Here is a 22,347-nt window from a genome sequence, read left to right as displayed (position 1 = left end):
ATACAGTTAAAGTGAGCTAAGTATTAAACATGTGTTACTTACAAGAAGCTTTGAACTGGTATTTGTATGTTTTATTACAGTTTATTACAGTATTCTCTTTGGTCTGGAGGATTCAGAGTAGTAATGTTTACCGCTAACCTGCATTTATTGTTCAGCTGACAAACTTGCTGTATTAACAGCTGCTGTGTTTTTAAGTTGTGTCTAAAATTACAAGACAGATAAGAGAGTTTACAGGTCACCTTCAGAACATTATAAAATCTCTGGGAAGAGTTACTGCCCAAACTAAGAAAAATGGTGCCTCTCTCCAAGTATATTCACAGTACATGTGTGAAAATTTAACCTTTCACATGAGGGAAGCAGTTATGCCACATGATACTAGAAAAAGAGAGCTCAGAGGCATAAAATACTTAAAGAAATAAGGCACCAGCCTTCATTCTTTTCTAAACTCCTATGATTAAATGTATTCTCATGGTATTTTAATGAGTTTTCACTGCTGTTTGTGTGTGTTAGATTCTGGCACTGTTGTTTGTGATCACCTTATTAGAGAACATTTTACAAAGAAAAAGATATTGTGGGCTAAGAGCAGCTTTTCATAGAGGTGTGAGATGAACGATGCAACACTGCCAAGTCATTACGGAGTTGTAGTGCTCACCTACTTGTCTCTGTTTCACTGACAATTGGCATCTCTTGCAGTTTGAACAGCTGGCATATTTATGGATGGAGAGGCAAAAGTCCGGAGGAAACTACAGTCGATACAGAGCTCAGACAGAAAAACACGTTGTGCTGTGTGTGAGCTCTCTGAAGATTGACTTACTCATGGATTTCTTAAATGAGTTCTATGCCCACCCCAGACTGCAGGTACTGAGAGTGAAAAAAAAAAATTCCGAAAGAAAAGAAGCTCAAAACACTCTTTGTTTTCTTTTTTTAAGAAAGGTTTCTGAAATGGTCTTTAATTTGTAAAACTGATTTTGGGAATAGACTGGTGAATTGGGAATCTATACCTGCCATAAGAAGCCCAGATACAGTCTGGAGACATTTTATGTTGAGGTGAATAGACTAAAGAGGTAGAATTGCTGTCTTGTTGAATTATGCCAGTCTTTCTAGAAACACGTATTTCCATGCAAATTCCTTAGATTCTACCCTAAAATAGAAAATAAATGAAAGCTACTCAAATTATTTTTCCCCATTGTTTTGGGACTGGATCCAAAAATCCTCACAAGTCAAACCATCCAAAGTTTTCACCTTTTGCTTTGCTTTTTACCTGTGTTAGGAATCACAGCATGGTCAGAGGTTGGAAGGGACCACCGAGGGTCATCTGGTCCAACCTCCCTGCTCAGGCAGGGTCATCCTAGAGTACATTGCACAGGACTGCAAAGATTAGATCCTCTTGGAATGGTGGAAATGAAGAAATAAATATATGTACTGCAAAGGACAAAGACCTTGACAAAATACACAGATTTTGTTAGTGTACCCACATTCCCTAGCTAATGCAAACTTGTCATATGGCTTATTTGGAACATCTAGGAGCTTATTTCCATGAGATATCAGTTTGGATTTATTATCATTGCCTTTGCTACAGACTCTCTTTTTTACTAAATCTTCTCTATGTCTTTTACTAAGTTACCTGTGGTACCATGCTTCATTAACTACTGCAAAAATCACACAGATACAATTCTCAAACGGCTGAGCACCAATTTGCCAAATCCCAAATCCAAAATATTACCCAAAACAATTAGCTAGTAAGAGGCACAAGCAATTGCACAAAGAAATCCAGTTCTTTATAGATACAAACACAAATTGAAACACAACATTTAGTTAACTAAGCTGAAGAATGAGTCAGGCTCTGTGATACACTGGAGACGAAGAAGAAAAGTCCTGGTACTACACAGGTAACTCAAAAGGGCTTATATACATTCCCTTCAGAGCTGAAAGTGAGTTGGACTCGATCCTGGAGATCTTTTCCAACCATAATGATTCTGTGCACTGGGAAGCTGAAGGATATAGATGGTGCATTGCATCCAATGCCATTTTGCTTTCTGCAAAACCCTCTGTGTCCTAGGGAAGATTTCTGTGACCAGCCTGTCCTAAGCTCTCAGTCTCTCCTCTCATGTTCCATTTATCCCTCCTTTTCATTTGTGCACTTATGTAACCTTTGAAACATCCTTACTTTTCTTAACAAGGACTGTCTGTAGCACAGGAAGCAGTTTGGATTGGCCCATTAATCCAAAGGAAAAAATTTTGAGGAAATAAACTCTGTCTGTCAGCATTTTATCAGAGACATTTTTGACATCCCAAATCACTGTTGGCTCTTTCTCCAGCAACAATAAATAGTAATGTAACAAAACCCATGACTATTTCCCCTTTTTTTCGTATTTTAACAGGACTACTATGTGGTTATTTTGTGTCCTACGGAGATGGATGCTCAGGTCCGAAGGGTGTTACAAATCCCAATGTGGTCCCAAAGAGTTATCTACCTGCAAGGCTCAGCCCTAAAAGATCAAGACCTGTTGAGAGCTAAGTAGGCAAATATTGACCATTCTTTTTTACCTTTTTTTTTTTTCACTCATACTGTTTGATAAATAAGTTTCACAAGCAACAAAAGCTGTGCTAGAAAGAAAGCCATGAGTATTTAGAAGGCAAAGCAAAGCTCTTTGATATAATTTTTCTTAATATCTGAAATTTTGAACCCAACTGTACAGTTTTATTTTCTTAATTTCAGCCTGGTAACATTAAGCAACTATTCTGCTGTACATACATGAACTCTCCAGGGCCCTCCTCTTACCACAAACTTCCACCACTTCTAAGAGATGCTCTCTGCCACTTAATAGTGAGTGACATTTATCAAAACACATCAGTCAAGCACAGTTCCTCACACACACCTCCCCCCAGTGCTCAATCAGTTGAGCTGTGAAGGAATTCACAGTGGAATTCATGTAGAAGGATCATCTCTTTAAACTCTCCAAGGAGAGGGAAAGGTGATTCTTAGCAAATATGTGATTTAACTCATCTGCATTGCTCTGTTTTGTAGATAACTAAAATTAAGCCAATACTGGTCTGACTGTTTGTGTTATTCTTTACCTGAGGGGAGTTATTTCCAAGAATCTCATCTGCGAAGCTTCATGAACAGTGTTATCTTCTCAGACTTCTGCCACTGCCAAAAAACAAATACTTCTATAGCTGTTTAAAAGTTGACAAGACGAGAAAGCTTTTTTCAGGATTAGAAATTTTCTTTTGGAGAGATCCTTTTTTTTTTTTTTCATGCTGATTTCAAGAAGGAATTCATATGTGGATTTAGCTGACATTTGTTCTACACATTACAAGAATTAAAATTAGGCTGTTCCCTAAATATAATCTTGAATTTCACTTATAATAACCTGGAGGTAGTCAGCTGTGGAACTGTGCTTTTTCCTGCAGAACATGTAATTGAATGTACCTGTCACAGAATAATTTTCAACCTCTCCTGAGGGAAGAAGTGTAGTGGGAATTTAATAGAACATTTGATATGAAATATAACCTAGAACCCAAGATGTTTGGTGTATTTCTTTTTAATGAGAACATAATGTACTGAGGAGATAACAAGGCACGTGGTAAAATTCTTCTAATAAATAAAGTAATGGTTACCAATGACAACAAAACAATCAAGAAGGTCTCATCAAAATTTATCCATATATTATATGTGAACCCAATGTCAAAGTAACATGATAAAGGTCACACCAAAAAGTAAAGGAATACCAAAAGTTGGCTGACTGCATCGGTGGTAAATAGCCAATTTTGCAAAAAAAATCTCATCTAATGGAACTGAATTTTCCTTCCTACAACTTTGGTAAAGACCCAGTCTTCCCAATACTGCTCCCATGCTTAGCTGAAATTACTCATAGAACTCCCGTGATTTCTTCCTGACCAAAGACACCATGAACTAGAAATAGTTCATTTAATGCTTATATACACAGAAATGTCTATTATTTATCCCAAACACATTATTCTTGCACATCTACCTAACTTTCTGCTCTTACTAGGCAAGACAAGTCTATTATTTGCCCCCTCTTGTTCATTCTACTGGCAATAACTTATGCCTATTGCACTCTTACACACCAGGCAGACTGGTGTTATTTATTCACCTTCTATACTCATGGCAGATAAATACTTTGCAAATTAAGTTTGAGGCCATTCTGCTTTTACTACTTTGGCACAGCTTTTACTGGCACCAGGGTAAGAAATGAGAACAGAGAGACTGAACTTTGTCTGTGTTCTGTTTCTCTGTGCAAGACTCTGACTGTGAAACCTGAGTCCAGTGAGTCCCTGGTTGGGCTGTGACAGGTTTGTCTCCTCTTTTGCAGGATGGATGATGCTGAAGCCTGTTTCATCCTGAGCAGCCGCTGTGAGGTGGACAGGACAGCAGCTGTAAGTTGGGGAGGGAGATGTGAGAGGATGTGCAGGTTTTACTGTCCTTATTCCCTCTCAGTTCTTTTTTATGCAACAAGGGCAGAATAGTACAAAAGCACTCTCATAGTACCCTATAGATACATTGATAATGGTCATTAATCACTTCCAAGAATGGTACTCTGTCAATATTCAAAGTACCTGAACTAATATCAGTGTCTGCTGTAGATATCCAGTTCAATCAGTTGTATTTATTAAATCAGAAAAGAGACAGGTATCAACTGACTGGTATATTCAGAACTAATGAAGCAAAGCCTGAATTCAACTTCATAAATAAATTTGTGACTAATACAAGTACCCAATATATGTGAGACTATTTGATCATTTTTCATATTGGCCAATTTTAAAATTGAAAAATGGCAAGATTCTTTGCCCATGTTGGTAGTTATTTGCAGTCAGGTAAGTTCCTGTCCACAAAGGAACACTGCTAATACAAACCTCTGTGCTGTGCATCTGTGATAGAAGAATAAAACCATATGAACTAGAACTCTTCCAGCTAATGAAATTATCTACTGATCACAAATATCCAGGAAAAAAGTCCACTGATGATGGATTTATGAACATAACTTAAAATTTTTCACCATGAGCACTACACTAAATTATTGCAGTCTTGCCTCATTCAGTTCAATCTTGAACTCCAAAGGGGGATCAGTATAAGTCTGAATATCCCTGAAGATGCTTACAAATTGCCTAACAAGATTGAACCAATATTTTTAATTCAGTGATTATGTTTTAAGCAATCTCGACTAAAAATACTGTTTTGGTGTTACATTATAAGAAATAGCAATTATTTTTCTAAATGTTGAAAACAGATTTAGTAAAAAATGGGAAATGAGAGCTTTGTATTATATATGTAGCATCACTTAATATTCTATCACTTATTACTTCATCTGCCATCAAAACTTAGTTAAAAGATCTTAGCTAAAGATCCTGTTCTGGACCCATCCCTTGCAGAAAGTCACTGAGCTCCCTGAGAAATAAATCTATGCTCCTACTAACATTGAAACTTACTGAGCTAAGGACTTTGAATTTGATTCATCAGCAATAGACTCCTGAAAATACAGTAGTGAAAGCCACTGAACTGGCAGCAAGTAATCCCAGAGTAGTCAAGCAAGGCAGACCTACTGCTTGGAAGTCACAGAGGGTCCAGGGTATTTAAGGGTAAGAACAAGCAGGAGTTCTTGCAAGTACCTGGAAAAATACCTGTAACTTCTAGGAAACTGAAAAATACCAAAATAGCCCAAGTGTCTTATCTAAATCAGCCATGAATTCAGAATAAATCAGCTACAACATCTCATTTCACATCATGTACTTGAGAGTTGCACAGCGGTTACAAATGAGAAATCCCATAAAATCAGTGTGTGATGTACACTGCACTGGGAAGATTTATGCAGCATTAAGGACAGCAACACCACCCGTCAGCTGTTCATCTCTGCTCATAACTGCTTCAGAATTTATGCAAAGAAAAGACAATTTTCAGCTCTGCTGGACTGTGCTGTAGGGCAGGCAGTGGGCTCTGCGTGGAGCTCCCAGAGCTTTCATCTATTGTGGCCAGCACTGTGCAGGTTTGGCTCTGGAGCCATGGCCAGCTGTGGCTCTCTCCTTTCTGCCCTCAGGAAACACCAAAATGGTACCTGGCACATTTCAGCTGCCACTACAGACTTTGATCAAATCTCATTTCTCTTTGCACCTGGAGCACACAAACAGGCACATCCTACCAGAGACACGCTCCTGGTACCTTCCCCCGGGACACAATCATACTCTCAGGGGCAGTGTGATCTGAAGCTTTTAAACAAGGTGTCACCTCTCTGCCTTGTTTTCTTTTTTGCTATCAGATTACCTCATCACAGGGAATGCAGTTAGTTATTCTGCAAGTAGAAAATCTTTACATTTTTAAAAATTAAATTTTTGTCTTACTGCCCCCTAGAGCTGTGAAATGAAATGTACTGAATTTCCTACACTGCTCCAGCCTCACGTTAGTACTCAAGGCTGGTTTGTCACTGGGCTGAAGGAAGTGCAGCTGTCATCCCATTATCAATCTTTATAAGTACAACTGATTTTGCACCCTGCTGTTGTTGAGAAGCTGACAAACTGCTAAAAGCGCCTTGGATCCTGTCCTACATGTGACAGCTGTCAAAATAAAAGGAGGAGATTCCTGACCAGAACAGCTGTTGTTACTCAAGTGATTTTTTGAAGTCCATGAGGGTTTTTATCCCCCCAGCTACAATCCTCAAGCAGAGGATTTACTCATTTGCCATGGATAACCCTGGCTGTTCATTGCTTGCTATTTTGTTAGTTAATAATTTCTAGTGACAACACTTCTGCTGTTGCTGACAGCTTTGTTCTGAGGCTTTCTGAAATTTCAGAGATGGTCCAATTCAAGCTTGCACCTTTTTTTTCCCCTTTCATTAATCAAATTGTGTGACTCTGCTGTACTGGTAATCTAAATTACACTGCCTGAATGGCATCACAATACGAATGTAAACACAGCAGGATATAACTGATTTATCAAGTTGTGTGTGGCAAGAAAAAAATTCAATTAACAGAACTATTTAAAAATACATATTAAATGCATTTCCTTGAGTCCTGATGATTTAAATACACCCACTTTAAAACTTCCAGCTTTTCATACATGAATTTAAATATCACCTCTATATTAATCACCATTTGTATCCGTGGTAATTTTTTGATCAGTGACTGCAGATCACACACAGAAGAGAATATATTTTTTCACTCACCTTCCGAAGAAACATCTATTTAATAATGGGAACAGAAGCATAATTTTGTTTCAGTTACTTCTGTTTGTTGTGTGTACATCTATACCACATACTGGGAGAAAGGTGAACATTTTTTAAAGTCACTAAAATATAGCATAGAAATTGCAACATTTTTAAACCAGAGAGCCACAATACTCTATGAAGAGACTGAATCTAAGAAATCACTTAAGGTGCTACCTGTGTTTTTCTTTCTCTCCCCTGGAGTGCTTCTTCAGAGTGGAATTTGGGAGAATAACTAAGCAAAAAACTTGGGAACCCAAAAAACCAGCTTTTGTACCCAAACATGTGGATATACCAAGTGGAAAGAGAAAAAAGAAACAATAATACAAGGTTATTAGATTAACAGTACATACCCACTGAGTTGATCTTATGAAGTTATTTAGGGCATTTAAGCACCCATTTTATATACATATATTACATATTTGTGGACTGCTGGTTCAAAGAAGAGCTAGAAAATGGAAAGCAAGGCATTTGCAGTGTTAAAACTGCCCATTTGCCAAATAACCATCAAGAGATTTTAATTTCAAAGTCTTTCCCTTTTCTATACAATAATGTTAAGAAATATTTCAAGTTGAGGTTCATACTTTTAGTTTTACAACTCTCATTTCTGTGGGTCTAGATTTGCTCGAGTTTTTAACAAGATAGTGTAATTTGAATCATTTTATAATGAAATCTTCCTTCTTATATTTTACAATTATTGCACATTCTGATAAAACCAGGCTTTTTAGACAAAATAATAATTAAAAAAATGCAAGAAAATATCTAACATAGAGATAACTATATTTCTAGGCATGTAACATATTTGTGTGACTGCCATCTAGCACCTTACCCAGTCATTTGCTGCTTCTAAGCTGTGTTGGCATGTCATTACCTTAAGACAAAACAGCAAAAAACTCAACAGCACACAAAATCCTGAGGAGGGTAGATTGCCATATGTTATAGAAAAGTAAAGAAAAAGTGGCTGCATGTAAGGAAAACCTACAGCAGGTTATACCCAAGCTCTTAAATCTCCTGACTGGGCACAGCAATCCTACATCTATAAAACTGATAATAAGAAAAAAGTGAAATAATATATTTTGCCATCCTCTTATGACTCCATTCTAGTTTTTCTATTAGAAAAAAGTACTTGCTAACATCTCAATTGATAATAAAATATTATGGTTTGAAAATGTCAATTACGCTCTGTTCCAGGCAGAGATTTCCCTTGTGTTCATGAGTCTGAAACCTTCTCTTACTGCTGATGCTGCAAACATAATGAATCATTCTTTATATTTTACCTTTAAATACCACCAATTTAATGACTAGCAAGGCATTTCAATCCAGGCATGGCTTCCTAGATACAAATCTGAAATATTTCTTTTTGGTTTTGAAATAAATAAAAACTGATGGATGACACATTGGAATTAGTTTTACTTCACAAAATTCAAAGTATGAACGCATTATCACATAGATGACTTTTATGGATAGCAGTGTTCATCCTGCAGGTAACTCATTCTTGCCACGTGGTAGCAAGAACAAAAACTAACAGCCTGAAAAATCTCTTGGAATCCTTGGTCAGCAGTTGGCTAAATCCTGACATCAGTTGTGCAAATGTTTTAGTTCCACAAAAGTTCAGATCTGCTTTTAATTAAACTGATATTTTTAGAATTATCCACAATTTAAAACTCTCAGTTCTTGATGTCATCATTTAATGTTATTTTAATTATGAGTCTCTTTGGAAGGATGTCTATGCTACATCATTCTTGATTAATTAGACATGACTAATCACTGCCATCTTAAGTTTTCACACAATTATTTCACATCCAAATGCTACCCCTTTCCAAATGACACAATCATTAGCACTTGCAGAAAGATAGCAGAGGGTCAAAATACCTTATTAGTGGAAGATTTCTGGAAATTAATATGTAATAGTAATTACATAACATGCACATAAACATCCACACCAGCTGGTGCTATGTGGTCTTAAAAGGAGTTTTCTTCAATGAAGCCAGTCTGATAATAGATTCTTTTTCTAATCTGACATGGTTATTTGTATTTCATTGTCACCACCTCATACGCTTTCTTCTAGGATCACCAAACCATTTTAAGAGCATGGGCAGTTAAAGACTTTGCTCCAAATTGTCCCTTGTATGTTCAGATACTGAAGCCTGAGAATAAATTCCACATCAAGTTTGCAGGTGAGTGGAAGATTGCAGTCATTCGAAGTTAGTGTTTGACAGCTTGTTTCACGAACACATAAGCAAAGTGAGAAGCCCTGGGCATATTTACTACTTAGAAACTGATGAAGAGTACAGTTTTGTAAAATAATACACATCCTAGCAGTGGCAAAGACTTGCAAGCACTTTTAAGAATTAATAGTCTTATGCTATATAATATAGAGAGTAGAATTATTTGATGTATAACTACTCCTGAATTACAGATCCAGGCAGGTCTCCAGTTTACTGTACCCATGTCTGTAAGCCATTTCTGTCTACTAAAACATAGTTACTAAGGGGTGTATGAGAAGATCTGTTCAGATTTAATCCAACAAACAATTGAAGGAAAAATCTTCTGATTGGACTGGCTTTTCCAAGTGGTATGGAAAACATTCTTTTAATTACTTGCAAATATTTTGGAAAGAGACATATAATTTAATTCTATATCCAGTAAAATGCGTGCCTTAGAAACCATGGCATAAAATGCAAAATGATGTTAAGAAAACTGAAAAAGATCCACTCCTATAAGAGATTACCATCTTTTATTTGACAAACTATTTCTCTGCATTATATATTTCTCTTTCTTTCTGTCTATATCCAAACAGTCACATATGTAAGTACATAGATATACATATGCTTATGTGCAAAAACACACAAATACTTTTGGAGAAATATCTCTGAAGTAGAAGAGAACCTTTCCTTTTCAGCTGCAATTTTGAAAATTCAATTTTCTTGAATGATATTCCAAGGAAGAAAAGATTGCTGATTCATGCAAAAATAAAAACAACTCTATGGAAAAATATTAGTCTCCTCCATCATTCCAGAATGTGATGAAAAAGCAAATTCCAGTGCAGAACGGCTCCAGAGCAACAGTTAAAGCTGTAATTTTTAGAGCTACTGAATTTACCACTGGGTTAGAAAGAAGAAAAAAACCCATCAGTAGCAGTTCTGAAGTTATAAAACTGTAGTCTCAAACTATGAGATGGCACAGCAGGGAATAAGGCTCATGCTGTGATGAGAATGATGGTGCTTTTTCATTTCCCCCTTGAATCCACCCAGCACAAACATAATCCCTGCTCCCTAGCCATGGCCACTTTTCTTTATCAAAAACTGTGTTAATTTGTTGTTTGGAATTGTGCTTTTAAGAGAGTTTCATTATTCCTAATGGCTTGTCTCTGTAGGAGCTTATATATAACTGTGCTTGTAAAACAGAGGCAATTTTTCATGTCTCTTCTAAGTGTTGGAGAATTTGGACCATATTTTTAAAAAAACCCAAAAAACCAGCAACCAAAAACCCCAGAAGACCTCTTTCGGTAATATTTCCTTCAGTTGAACTTCAGCATCACCAGTGAATGTTACCTCCTGCAAATGGTTAGGCACTGATGGAGCCATGGGAACAATATTTTTTGGCATACATTTTCCTAAGAGGATTTCCCTTTGGTATTTATGTCATCCAACACTTCATCATTCTGAAACATGTACCCGGGGGGAGCTGCAGACTACAGACCTATCCAGAGTGTTTACGAGTAAAATTTGTCACAACCATCCGGAACATTTTTCTAAGTGCTTTTCCTATTATGATTCAAGGCTTTATTACTGCCTTAATGCAAAAGCTTCTTTTCAATCTGATATTTCTTGAAAAAAATGACTCCTTTCTTCTGGAGGTTTCCCAAAAAAATATTGTTCATTTTTATGAACCTGAAATACTCAGTAATAGGATTTTTTTTTTTAAACACAGGTTTAGAGACTACAGCTGTCAAAAATAAAGTTTTTGAATTTAGAAGAAATACAACCAAGTAGTCCTCCTAACTAAAGTTTAACTTTTAACTACATTGAAAATGTATAAAGCACTGGAAGCCCAGTTTTTCAGCGGCTTATAGTAGGTTGACCAGTCCTCCTAGATTGCATGAGGCAGTCCTGAAATTCAGACACTGACTGCATTTTCCTATAGGACAGACAAGCCTGGTTTTCTGCCTGGCAGTTTTCTGCATCCTGGAGGTTTTCTGCCTCAGGCAGAAACAGTAGATAGGAAAAGTAATTGTTATAATGTATTCCTATCCAGTAAACAAGACTTATACATCCTTCTGCTCTTTAATGAGAGAATGAGAAGTTATTTTTGTTCTCAAAGCAAGAGAATGGACGCATGTTGGCCAGGCTCATATGACCTGTCAGAAAGTCAGGTGTCCGGATTCCACCTGATGCCAGACACACATCCTTGCATCCTGCACCTTCTGTTATTTTTTATAGTGCATTTTTAACTACTTTGTTTAAAATATGAACCTACTTACATTGCTACAGTGGCATGTTTGTGCCAGCAAAGCCCTTTGCAAGTTTAAGTTGTGAATACTTTTAATACACAGCCATTCTTTACATGACAGTTATCAGATGGGCAACTGCCTTATCTCTTAAGCTGAAATGCTTTGATTTCTCCTTACTAATTTCCAATACAAAAATGACTTGACATGGCCAGTTTTTCTTTCAATAATACTGGCAGTTACATTCTTAATCTTCCCACTTTTCCTTCATACACACAAGGCTACAAAAGGCCATGTACCCTTGATGCAAGCTCCTGGCCTTTCATTTCAGCACAAATGGGAAATAAAGTGAAGATTGTCCACAGCAGAGCAATATATTTATGCAATTCAGAGACTACTAAATTCAATATTTTCTGAGCTGAACTTAAAACTTTTATAACTTTAAACTTTTATAACTTTTATGTGTATGTAGATGCAGATATAGATATATATCTCACCTTTACTTTGGATATTTGGAAATTATACATGATTACAATTCCAGGAAATGGGAATACATTTTGACGTTCTCTATTTATTCAAAATGCACCCATGAATTAGCACAGATTGTTGAAGTCTGACATCAACCCTTCAGTAGTTTATTTCAAAGAAATATAGTCCAGATTCACCAAAATGGATATTGAATGCAGCTGATGATTAATTTGTCCAATTACAGCTAAAAATAGTCTAGAAGTAACAGATGGGCATTTTTCTCTATCTGATCTGGTAGTGGTCATGTTAACTTATCAAACTGACAAAAGTAAGGTTTCTCAGAATAATTGTGCCTGGTCTAGGTCATTCTTACCACATGGCTGCTGCTGCAGGCATAAATCAGTATTTTGAGTCTGTTTTATCGTCAGTAACATTACAGAAACCATAACTCACCCCACTGCATTACTACACCCATTCGAGACAGACTTAGCAACAAAACCTCTGTCAAAATATATTTTCAACAGAAACAGCAACTTAGGGAAATTCTAAATGTAATATTTCTTTAGTATAAACTCAATCAAAATACTTCTTTTTCTGGGAAGCTGATTTGACATATTTAATATTCACTTCAAGATAAACTGCAGTTTCCTGGGCTGCTTTGCTGTCACACTGAATGAGTAATTTGCTGATTCTGGTACCTGCTGTCAGGGGACATGACTGATGTCTCAGACCTGAGGAGTGGGAGAGCTGTCATCCAGCTTCCTCCCTGCTCACTTCAGAAAGGAAGCAGCAGAAAAAGTTCTGTGTAATCCTCCACAACACAAGCCCTGAGCATAGAGAGAAAACACAGTAACGTTATAGGAAAGCTATAAACTGTCAAATAACTGGAAAAATGAGCAAGGCATTTTTGATCTGCTCTGTGTCTAATATAAGAACTTAACTGCAGAAGATCAAAGTCTCCAACAGGTGCAGAAGTAGTCCTGCAAGTCCAGCTCCAAGGCTCCTGATGTAAAACACTTGGCAACAGAGGCACAATTAAGAGGCTGATGTAGGACAGCAATCTCTGTTTGCTGTGTGCTATATTCTTTGGTAACATAATATTTTATATAAACATCTGCCAAAAAAGTTCCCCATATATGTTAGAGAGTAGAGTGCATCTGGAGGATTTAAATTTCAGTTTTCATCTGCATTGTGCCATCCGTGATTGATTAACTTCCATTTCTATTTATTTAGGTCAGCATGTACAACTGGGTTCAAGTACAAATTCTGAAATAACAGATGATGAAGCCATTGCCCCCATTACCCTGTGTATTTTTTTCTCATATTTTTAAAATGTTTCACTAAAATGTGACAACATTCCAAACAAAAAAAAAAAGGGGAGGTTATTCGGCAAAATCCTACACAAATTAAAAAATAGGGAGAATTCTCTTTCAGTGTCAGGAAGTTGGTATTCACTTTCATAAATCTTTGCCATCTGACTAATGGTAATGGACTGCAGATATTCCATTCAGGCAGTAGTCTATGCCTTACCCTCTCAAAATCTCTGGTTTGATATTCAAGTAGGTTTATTAATGGCATATGGTCATCTAAAAGAACATATTTCTATCTGAAATATTTTCTGCAGGAAATATTTAATTGCTATAGCTGAAATATATTTACAGGAGGAGAAATCTAATTTTGTTCTATATTTGACAGTGTCTTTATATAACTAAATTCATCCCTTCCCTATGACATTTAAATAGGCCCTGATCTTCAGAAAACGGGAGAATTAATTTCTCCATTCAGTAGTAAATGATTCTGTTGCTGAAAAGCTTCTAGATATTTCAAAATAAATGGAACAGAGAAGGCATACAAAATATGCCTTCACTTTTATTTTCAGTAAATGTCATGCTTATAGCTATACTATATATTCTGTCAGGAAAGCCACTTAGAGAGGCAAGGTGGTTTTAAGGATTTCAGTGACACTGCTGAAACCAGCAGCAGATGTACACAGTTCAGATCTGGGTGGGGAGGTAATTTGCCTGCCTTTACTCAGCAATTTTCATGTGGCCTGTGTTTTGATCAGCAGCTGTACTACTTGTAATATTCCTTCTGATCAGAAGCAAATTCTGTTCCCATTGAAAGAACCAAATACTAAATTCAGAGGGGAAAAAACTGACTTAGTATTAAATGCCTTCATGATTTTACAAAACCTATCTGACTTTATGTTTCTACACTGACAAGAAGTTACAAGTTTTGTGCTTGTCCCTTTTTATAGCCATTTCAATACTGTCACAGGTATATGTGAATCACATTAAAGAATAATTTCTATTTCCTTTTCATGCCATCAGCAAGCACTGGAGACCATTTATCTGTGATCTGGATTTAGAACAGTAGCCATCCATTTTAGACAGCATAGATAGGGAAAATCATATCCAGCTGATTTCCAAGGTTCAAGCACAAGATTAAGATCTTGGACCAAATTTTGATTGATGCATCTTCACCGTTTCCCTAGACAAGGAAGTGGTAATTCTGTTCAGTTGAAAGTATTTTTGTAAAACAATTTATATCCTTTTTTTCCCTGCAGATCACGTTGTGTGTGAAGAGGAATTCAAATATGCTATGCTAGCTCTAAACTGTATATGCCCAGCTACTTCTACATTAATCACTCTGCTGGTTCATACATCTAGGGGACAGTAAGTATATACTTCCATAAAAAAACCCCAAAACAACTTGGAAAAGTCATAGCTGATATTCTTTGGAAAGCGGCTTACCCTGAATTCCCACACAACTACAGTTTTAAAAAAGAAAATTCAACTTTCTGCACAATAAAAGCATCAAAATCCCTTACTCAAAGCAGTATAATTTTGAAGAGAACACCCCTTCCCCCCAGTATTTAAAGTTGCATGCTGTTGTGCCACTTCCACAATATGAAAGTAGATGGAATTGTAGATCTATCACAAAGTTCTACTTAAGAGCACTAACAAGTCCTAAGAATACCTAATTTAATATGTTAATTTGAAGATCTGTTTCAATGAACTCAAAAAATGTTTTTTTGATAACATATAGTATTTGCTCTTCTGTGCCTGCACATTTAGAGGCAAACAAACAGACACGATTTTTAACATGACTGCGTGGCTGGAAGGGGTGCAGAATTATGGTGCCTCTGCAGAACAGTAGAACTCTGAATTCACTAAAATAATTTTACCACATCTGGTGTATCTCTGTTATGCTGTATTCTTAGAATAATAAGGTATTCTTGATTAAAATGTTGTGGGCACACAGATGCATAAAGGAATAAATCCCAAAATCCATCTGTAGAAATGGAATGGCTGCATATACCATACACAAGTCTTGTAAAAACACTGATTTTTTTTTTTTTCAAGTAACCATGAACCCAGTACATATATATTTATTTATAAGCAGTGTTAGTAACCTTCTGTATGACATTTCTAGTATTCCCCTTTGCCCAGAATGGGGAAAACAGAAATTCTTCCTAGAACTTTTACTACTAAGAACAGCAAATGTCAAGATTTTAATGGCATTGTCTGCACTAGAATATCCTAATAAGAAGGCAACAAAACATTGTTTTGATACCTGCTGAGCACCATGGTGAAATACATTTTTTACCTGCCTACCTTTCATTCTGTGACATGCACAGAATACAGAACCTTTCCCAGTTATTTCATGTTACATGCACATAAAAGAAGAGCAGTGTTCCTAGCAGCTGCTAGAGAATTTTGCATCAGCACAAAAGCAAACACACAAAAGGGAAATGTTTTCTGCTGTACTTAGGAACTTCAGCATTTCATTTTTTAATACAGTCATATTGATCGTTTACAAATTCCCAACTATGATGCAAAGTACCTGTCACAGAATTCAAAGTGCTTAAGATTTCTTTTGTAATCAGAATTAATAGATGTAACCAGGATAATAAAAGTAACTGTTTTCTACTCTGGTCATTGGATACTAGGAGCAAAAAACCCCAAGTTTTTGCACAAATAGTTGTAGCATTACTTTGAATCCAGAAGGATTAAGTAACATGTGTTTCTGTAAGAATGTACAATGTATGTTAATGTAAGAATACTCTCCTGTATTTATACAGAAAGACTGAAAAATTGAAAATGTCTAGTTATTATTTATCTACTGTAGTCAGCACTCTTCAGAGCATTTATTCTCAGATAGACTCCAAAATAAGGGCATTTGTCCTTGTACTGCAGACATAAAACTGCTTTGGATTTGACTAATTTATATTTCGGAGGGGTTTTTTTGGCTTTTCTAGATTTTTTTTGTTGTTGAACAAGAGGTAAATTAACTACTAATTGTCAAAAGAGATTAAATTACCTTCATTTATACATATGAAAGATGAAGTCATATGAGCAGTTGAGTTTTGGCTAAGTTTGCTTTTCACTTGAGGTGAAAGCAGATTATTTAAACTACAAATAAAAATTTTAACTATACCTGTATTTATAAACCAAAGAAATACTAAATTAGATATACACAATATAGAAAATTATGAAAAGAATGTAAATAATTTGTTCAATAGATTTCCCATGTTACTAATGAACTGCTTTCCTTTACATTAGTTCCTGTTTAATTATCCTGTCATTATTGTGTTTGCTATTAACATCTGCTTTAAACCTTATGTGGGACTCAAGTTTTAAATACCTGTTAAGGAGGTGTAAATAATCCTTTTGTCTTCTCAGCTGTTCATGGAATTCAAAACTTTGGTGTGTAAGACATCAAAATTCTACCCCAAATCTTACTTATAATCTCATTATTGATCTTAATTATTAATCTTAATATTTATGTTTAACTGTTATCTGATTATCTAAAATAGTAATACAACTCTATTAGGGTTTGTTTGACAATACAAAATATTGGAAGAAAATAACCTTTCTGACTTGAAGTTAATGTGATCTTTACAGTACAGCCCCATGGGAAGCTTTCAGACAACTCACTGGAACCAAGCAGACATTAAACAGGTGACCATTTTATTTTGGGGGAAAAATGTTCTGAAATTACATTGTTCTATACCTAGTACACTGGTTGGACTGGTGCAACAAAAATGGTTTACTTATTTCTGTCTTGAAAGAAAATGTTTTCCTGAGGAGGGTGGAGAAACATGGTAAACTGAAGAAAAATAGAAATTGTGTTAAGATATTGAAAATGTATAAATGAGCATAAAGGAGCATGTCCCAATATCTTGAGATCTTCACTCAAGTGGCAAAACACAGAAAACACTTGTCAGTTTTGTGACCTATCTGCACATATGTGTGCATATACATCAGTTATCTCCAGTGAAAACTCAGGCAGGCAGAACCTTCTTTCCACATGAAACTTAATAAAGAAGTTCCCAGGAGCTCCAGGGCTACAAGTTTTGGGGTTGCTGAGGTTTGGAACATTTCCACTAAACTGTTTGCATTAAGGGCAGCAGCTGCACAGAGTAAAGGATGATCTGCTTTGTCATTTATTTTCTTGCACTAGAGAAAAGGAGTTATGTGTTTGTGAATAGTCTGCAAGACACAGGAACCAAAAATACCCAGAGGGTAAAGATCACTGATAAGCAAATGCAGAAAAATCTCTTCTACAGATAAAATGACCAAAGAAAAATGATTCTTTCCTACATAAGTTGTCATTAATGATATTCAGGGAGGAACCGGAGTCTGCCACTAAGCATGTGAAGAAACTGTCTATGAATAGAAAGAGCATGCTGCTGGTTTTACCTGTCATCCTCAAATTGCCATGGATCTACTTATTATGGTGTGAATTTAAACTAATTGACCCATCTCTCTCCTGATACTAAAGCACATACTCTTATATGTCTATTACTTAGCAGAAAATGCTCTTTAATACATTAAAATAATCTCTGTACTTACAATATTACCAAGATTTAACCTCAAATATTTCTTTCAGATTAGCCCATAGGACATTTTCAATAGACATTTGTAGTTTCTATTGACAAGAAATACCATTCTGATTAATAAGAGTTTTACATTAAGTGTTAAATTATTCTCTTTATGTTTCAGGGAGAGTCAGCAATCACCAGAACAATGGCAGAAAATGTATGGCAGATGCTCTGGTAACGAAGTGTATCACATTAACCTGGAAGAAAGTACTTTTTTTGCTGAGTATGAAGGGAAGAGCTTCACATATGCTTCTTTCCATGCACATAAAAAGTATGTTTATTTTCCTATCGACCATGAAAAGTTCAAAGAAATAATTACTTGTTTTGCCTGCAACGTAGCTTTGCACTAAAGGCACAGTAGTACACGCTACTCTGTTTCTGCATTTAAATATCTGACCTCTAATATGGAGGTTTCTCTGAGTCAGAGCTGGTCAGGTAAAAGCTTATGTTTGTTCTGTACAGCCCACCTCAGTCTAAGAGAATAGGATGTAAAGGATATAAATGATGAGCTGGACAACAAGAAAAAAAAAGGCACCTTAGAGGGGTTTTCCTAGAATACCAATCCTTTCCCAAGTCCAAAATAATCTAGAAAAGAATGGGTGGGAGGGTGTGAGGTTTTTATTTATTTAAGACTCAGCTGGAAATCTGGCTTCCTTTGTGGCATGTTAATTTTATGGAAAATGTACGATTTAAAAGTGGCACATAGCACATTCTGCTGATTGTTCAAACATCAAACTCTTCTTTCTGTTAGATGATAACATACCTGCTTTAAAGTGCAGATGATGCATCACGTATCCAGTGCTCTGTGAGATGAACATACAAATTAAACACCAATCATGTGTGTTTGTATATATTTGATAAAATAAGCATTTCTCAAACCCTAAACGCTGGGTTTATTCTCATATTTAATCAAGGAGAGAAAGAGGTTTTTTTGCTGTAATTCCTTATTTTCTATCACTAATCAAATACATTTCTAAGAGTGAATTGTGAAATTTAAAAAATGAATTATGAAAATGGTTTCCATTACTTATAAATAATGGAACAATTTAACATGATTAATAATTTTTCATATCATGTATCCATTTTTCTACCAATATTTTCCCAAAAATGACTATTCATCTGACAGAAAAAATCAACTAGAACAACATTAGGAGAATATTATGGGCATTACAAGAACCACTCAATTGCCTAGGAATTCATGAGCTCAGAAAAACTGCTTGATTTGACTTGGCCTATTTAGCAGAAAACATTTTTCAAACATCTTTGTCATCCAGAAAGCTGCAAATGTTCACAATGTGCAAAGAATAAAAATACACCTGAGGTTCAGTTTTGACAATGGAAATTCTGGTGTTTGCAGGACTGTGCAAAGTGAACCATGCCTTTCCTTTTCTAATTAAGGTTTGGAGTCTGTCTGATTGGTGTTAGAAAGGAAGATAACAAAAACATTTTGCTGAATCCAGGTCCTCGATATATCATGAGTTCTACAGATATATGCTTTTATATAAATATCACCAAAGAAGAGAATTCTGCTTTTAAGAAGCAAGAAAAGCATAGACAAAATCATGAATCAAAATTATCTTATCATGGAGCTTCTAGGTTACCAGTACACAGTATAATTGCCAGCATGGGTAAGTAAAAAAAGAATAAAAAATTACATCACAACATATTCCTATCTAATGAGTAGTACATTTTAAAGCAACTTCCTAAAATTTTAAGAAACTATAATCATGTATAGAAAGAATTATTATAAAAACTTTTAACATTTTCCTTGATATTAAAAAAAAAAAAACGCCACAGACAAACCAACAACAAAAAACCCAAACAAATGGAATTGGGATCTCTTTTTCTTTTACTTGACAATGTGGAATTAAACTACTTAAGACTGGTATAAAAAAGTAACAGTGAAGTGTATGCAAAGCAAAACAACTGGGTAGATCACGAGTACGTCTTTGGCATTCATACCTGATTGATTGTAAGAAGTTTTCTTGAGCTTCTTTAATTTAAAAAACACCATTTAGTAAAATCTGCAGGTTGTGGATGCATATAAATATGGACTCATTATATAAGGTATGATTTTAAAGAGGTAGTTAACAAGAAGACATAGACTAATTGTCAGGAAAAGTGCTCCTTTCCTCGAGTACAGTTTAAATATTTGTTTTATTTTAACGGAATAAACGCAATTAGCATAGTGTTGCTGTCAGTCCTTTGCCATGCAGTCAGGGAATCCCCACTAATTACAGGAATCTCATTAGAATGTTCTAAGCAGCACACTGAGGAAATGTTTTCCCTTACCCTTAGGGACCGTGGCCATCGATTTACAGGACACGGGGTGCCGCGGGCCCAGCGGGGCCACCCTGGCCCTTCCTGCCGAGGGGGGCAAGGAGGGCAGGAGGCCCAGCATAGCCCCAGTGCTGGAGGTTGCAGACTCCTCCTCCCTTCACACGTGTGACCTGCTCAGTGACCAGTCAGAGGATGAAACCACTCCATCGGATGACGAAGTCTCTGCAGGCTTAGAGTACGTATAGTACATGTAAAATAACGTGAAAAGTTAATACTATATAAAAAGCATCAATAATCTTTTTTGACATGCAGATCAGTCTGAGGACTTGTAGGAAGCAAGTCCCATGAAGCACAGTTATGGAATTATTCCCTTCTAGGAAATGCTAGCAGAATGCTATAAGCCTATGACAGATTAACTCTTCCATTTGCCAGAAATTTTCTTCTTGCAGTTAAAAAAGCTGTAGTGATGTATTGCAATCCATTCATAGCCTACTTTATGCCTTTTTTTTACTTTCTGTAATTACTAAGTCAGCACTCAACAAAGTTGTAAACAGATAAGTACACCTGTCATGAGACTGCAGTGATAATCAGATATCCAACAGGCTTTTTTGAGTGCTGGGGCTGGATGTGTGATTTCAAAATGCAGAAATGACAAAAAAGCAGTATGGGACAAAATGATCACATCTAATTCAAAATGCTTGTTAGTGTGTTACTGAAAGTAATGATGCATTATTCAGATAAACCCAGAAGATTCAATCCTGCTGTGCAGATGAGCAATTATATTTATTGGGATTGCTGACAGGGGTGTTAAAACTGAAACACACAATTAAACCAGCAGAGTTTCCCATCTCCACCAGTGACAAGCATGAGACACCCCAGGGAAGACTGTCAAACTCCAGAGAAAAAATTAATAGGATAAGTTATCTTAAATGTGCAGACTGAAACACCAGGATTTAAAAGGCCTCTTGTAAAAAAAAAAAAACTAAGGTCAATTAGAAATTTTATCTCATTGGGTAGAGGATTTGCCATTTACAATTTATTTCAGCCATTTTGAAAGTATGTTATTAAAGCAAAAAGGTAATGACTTCACTCATTTTTGGTAAGTGTTTGAAAAAAAATTGGAGAAGGAAGAGCAGAAGTACAATTATTTCTATTTTCTTTCCTTCCTTTTTAAACTTAAAAGTTTCCAGTTCAAAACACTATGACAGCACACTATGATACAACAGACTGTTTTCAAAAACCCATGCAAAATTCCTTCAGTCCTCGAAAGCATGGCAGCTTTCACTAAGTTCTATTGAATTGGCTGCAAAAGACATTCGTTTGACCTCTATTAAACATAGTTCATTTTGTGTACTTGACTCTAAAACCTGGACATATGTATAAACATCCCATAAAATACTTGTGTAGTCACCTGTGTTTTGGTAATGTGCTGTACTGAAAAATGTTTTTTTTCTATTTTAGGTATGCCAAAGGCTATCCTCCTTACTCTCCTTATATTGGAAGTTCTCCCACCTTTTGTCATCTTCTGCATGAAAAAGTCCCCTTCTGTTGTCTAAGACTAGATAAGGTAAAGGGAGTTTCTGTTACTGGATAACCCTGCATTCTCATTTGTCTGTTGCATTTGAGTAGAGCTAAATTCTGATTTCTCCTTAGAGATGAAGTCTGTGCAGCATTTGCTATAATATTATATTTTTTCCTCCTTTTCCTCACCAAGTGTTTATGTCTAACCACGTCTGTATTGGGTCATCTGATGCAGTATTCACATGCACTGAACTTGTTTCTTACTTTGATTTTAGGGGTGCCAGCATAACTACTATGAAGATGCCAAAGCCTACGGATTCAAAAATAAATTGATTATAGTTGCAGCAGAAACTGCTGGAAATGGCTTATATAACTTTATTGTCCCACTCAGAGCTTATTACCGACCAAAGAAAGAACTAAACCCCATTGTATTACTGCTCGATAATCCGTAAGGAGACTTTTGTTACCCCCTCTGCTAAGTTTTAAACTCATTTTACCATTACTTCAATAGATGACCACTTTTC

The 22,347-nt window shown here is 36.0% G+C and overlaps 1 protein-coding gene and 1 long non-coding RNA gene across 7 annotated transcripts in view; one reads left to right on the top strand and one right to left on the bottom strand.

Moving 5' to 3' along the window:
* Window positions 1-22,347, top strand: part of KCNT2 (potassium sodium-activated channel subfamily T member 2) — a 115,306-nt gene that overhangs the window by 64,904 nt on the left and 28,055 nt on the right. For all 6 annotated transcript variants that reach the window (XM_042029893.1, XM_042029895.1, XM_042029892.1 and 3 more), the window contains 11 exons: window positions 694-858; window positions 2,382-2,518; window positions 4,338-4,401; window positions 9,286-9,394; window positions 14,702-14,810; window positions 17,043-17,099; window positions 18,144-18,293; window positions 19,421-19,650; window positions 20,321-20,537; window positions 21,764-21,869; window positions 22,099-22,271. In XM_042029893.1, coding sequence (XP_041885827.1) covers window positions 694-858; window positions 2,382-2,518; window positions 4,338-4,401; window positions 9,286-9,394; window positions 14,702-14,810; window positions 17,043-17,099; window positions 18,144-18,293; window positions 19,421-19,650; window positions 20,321-20,537; window positions 21,764-21,869; window positions 22,099-22,271 — 1,517 coding nt within the window. The remainder of the gene's footprint in view (window positions 1-693; window positions 859-2,381; window positions 2,519-4,337; window positions 4,402-9,285; window positions 9,395-14,701; window positions 14,811-17,042; window positions 17,100-18,143; window positions 18,294-19,420; window positions 19,651-20,320; window positions 20,538-21,763; window positions 21,870-22,098; window positions 22,272-22,347) is intronic.
* Window positions 1-22,347, bottom strand: part of LOC121665548 — a 57,748-nt gene that overhangs the window by 10,512 nt on the left and 24,889 nt on the right. The gene's annotated exons all lie outside the window — the stretch shown is intronic.

Source organism: Corvus kubaryi, unplaced genomic scaffold (assembly GCF_017639235.1).
Source record: "Corvus kubaryi isolate FWS band 111438036 unplaced genomic scaffold, C.kubaryi_AGA036_p1.0 37334, whole genome shotgun sequence".
NCBI lineage: Eukaryota > Metazoa > Chordata > Aves > Passeriformes > Corvidae > Corvus > Corvus kubaryi.
Note: the sequence above shows the minus strand (reverse complement) of the source record. Positions and strands in the feature narration are given on the sequence as shown.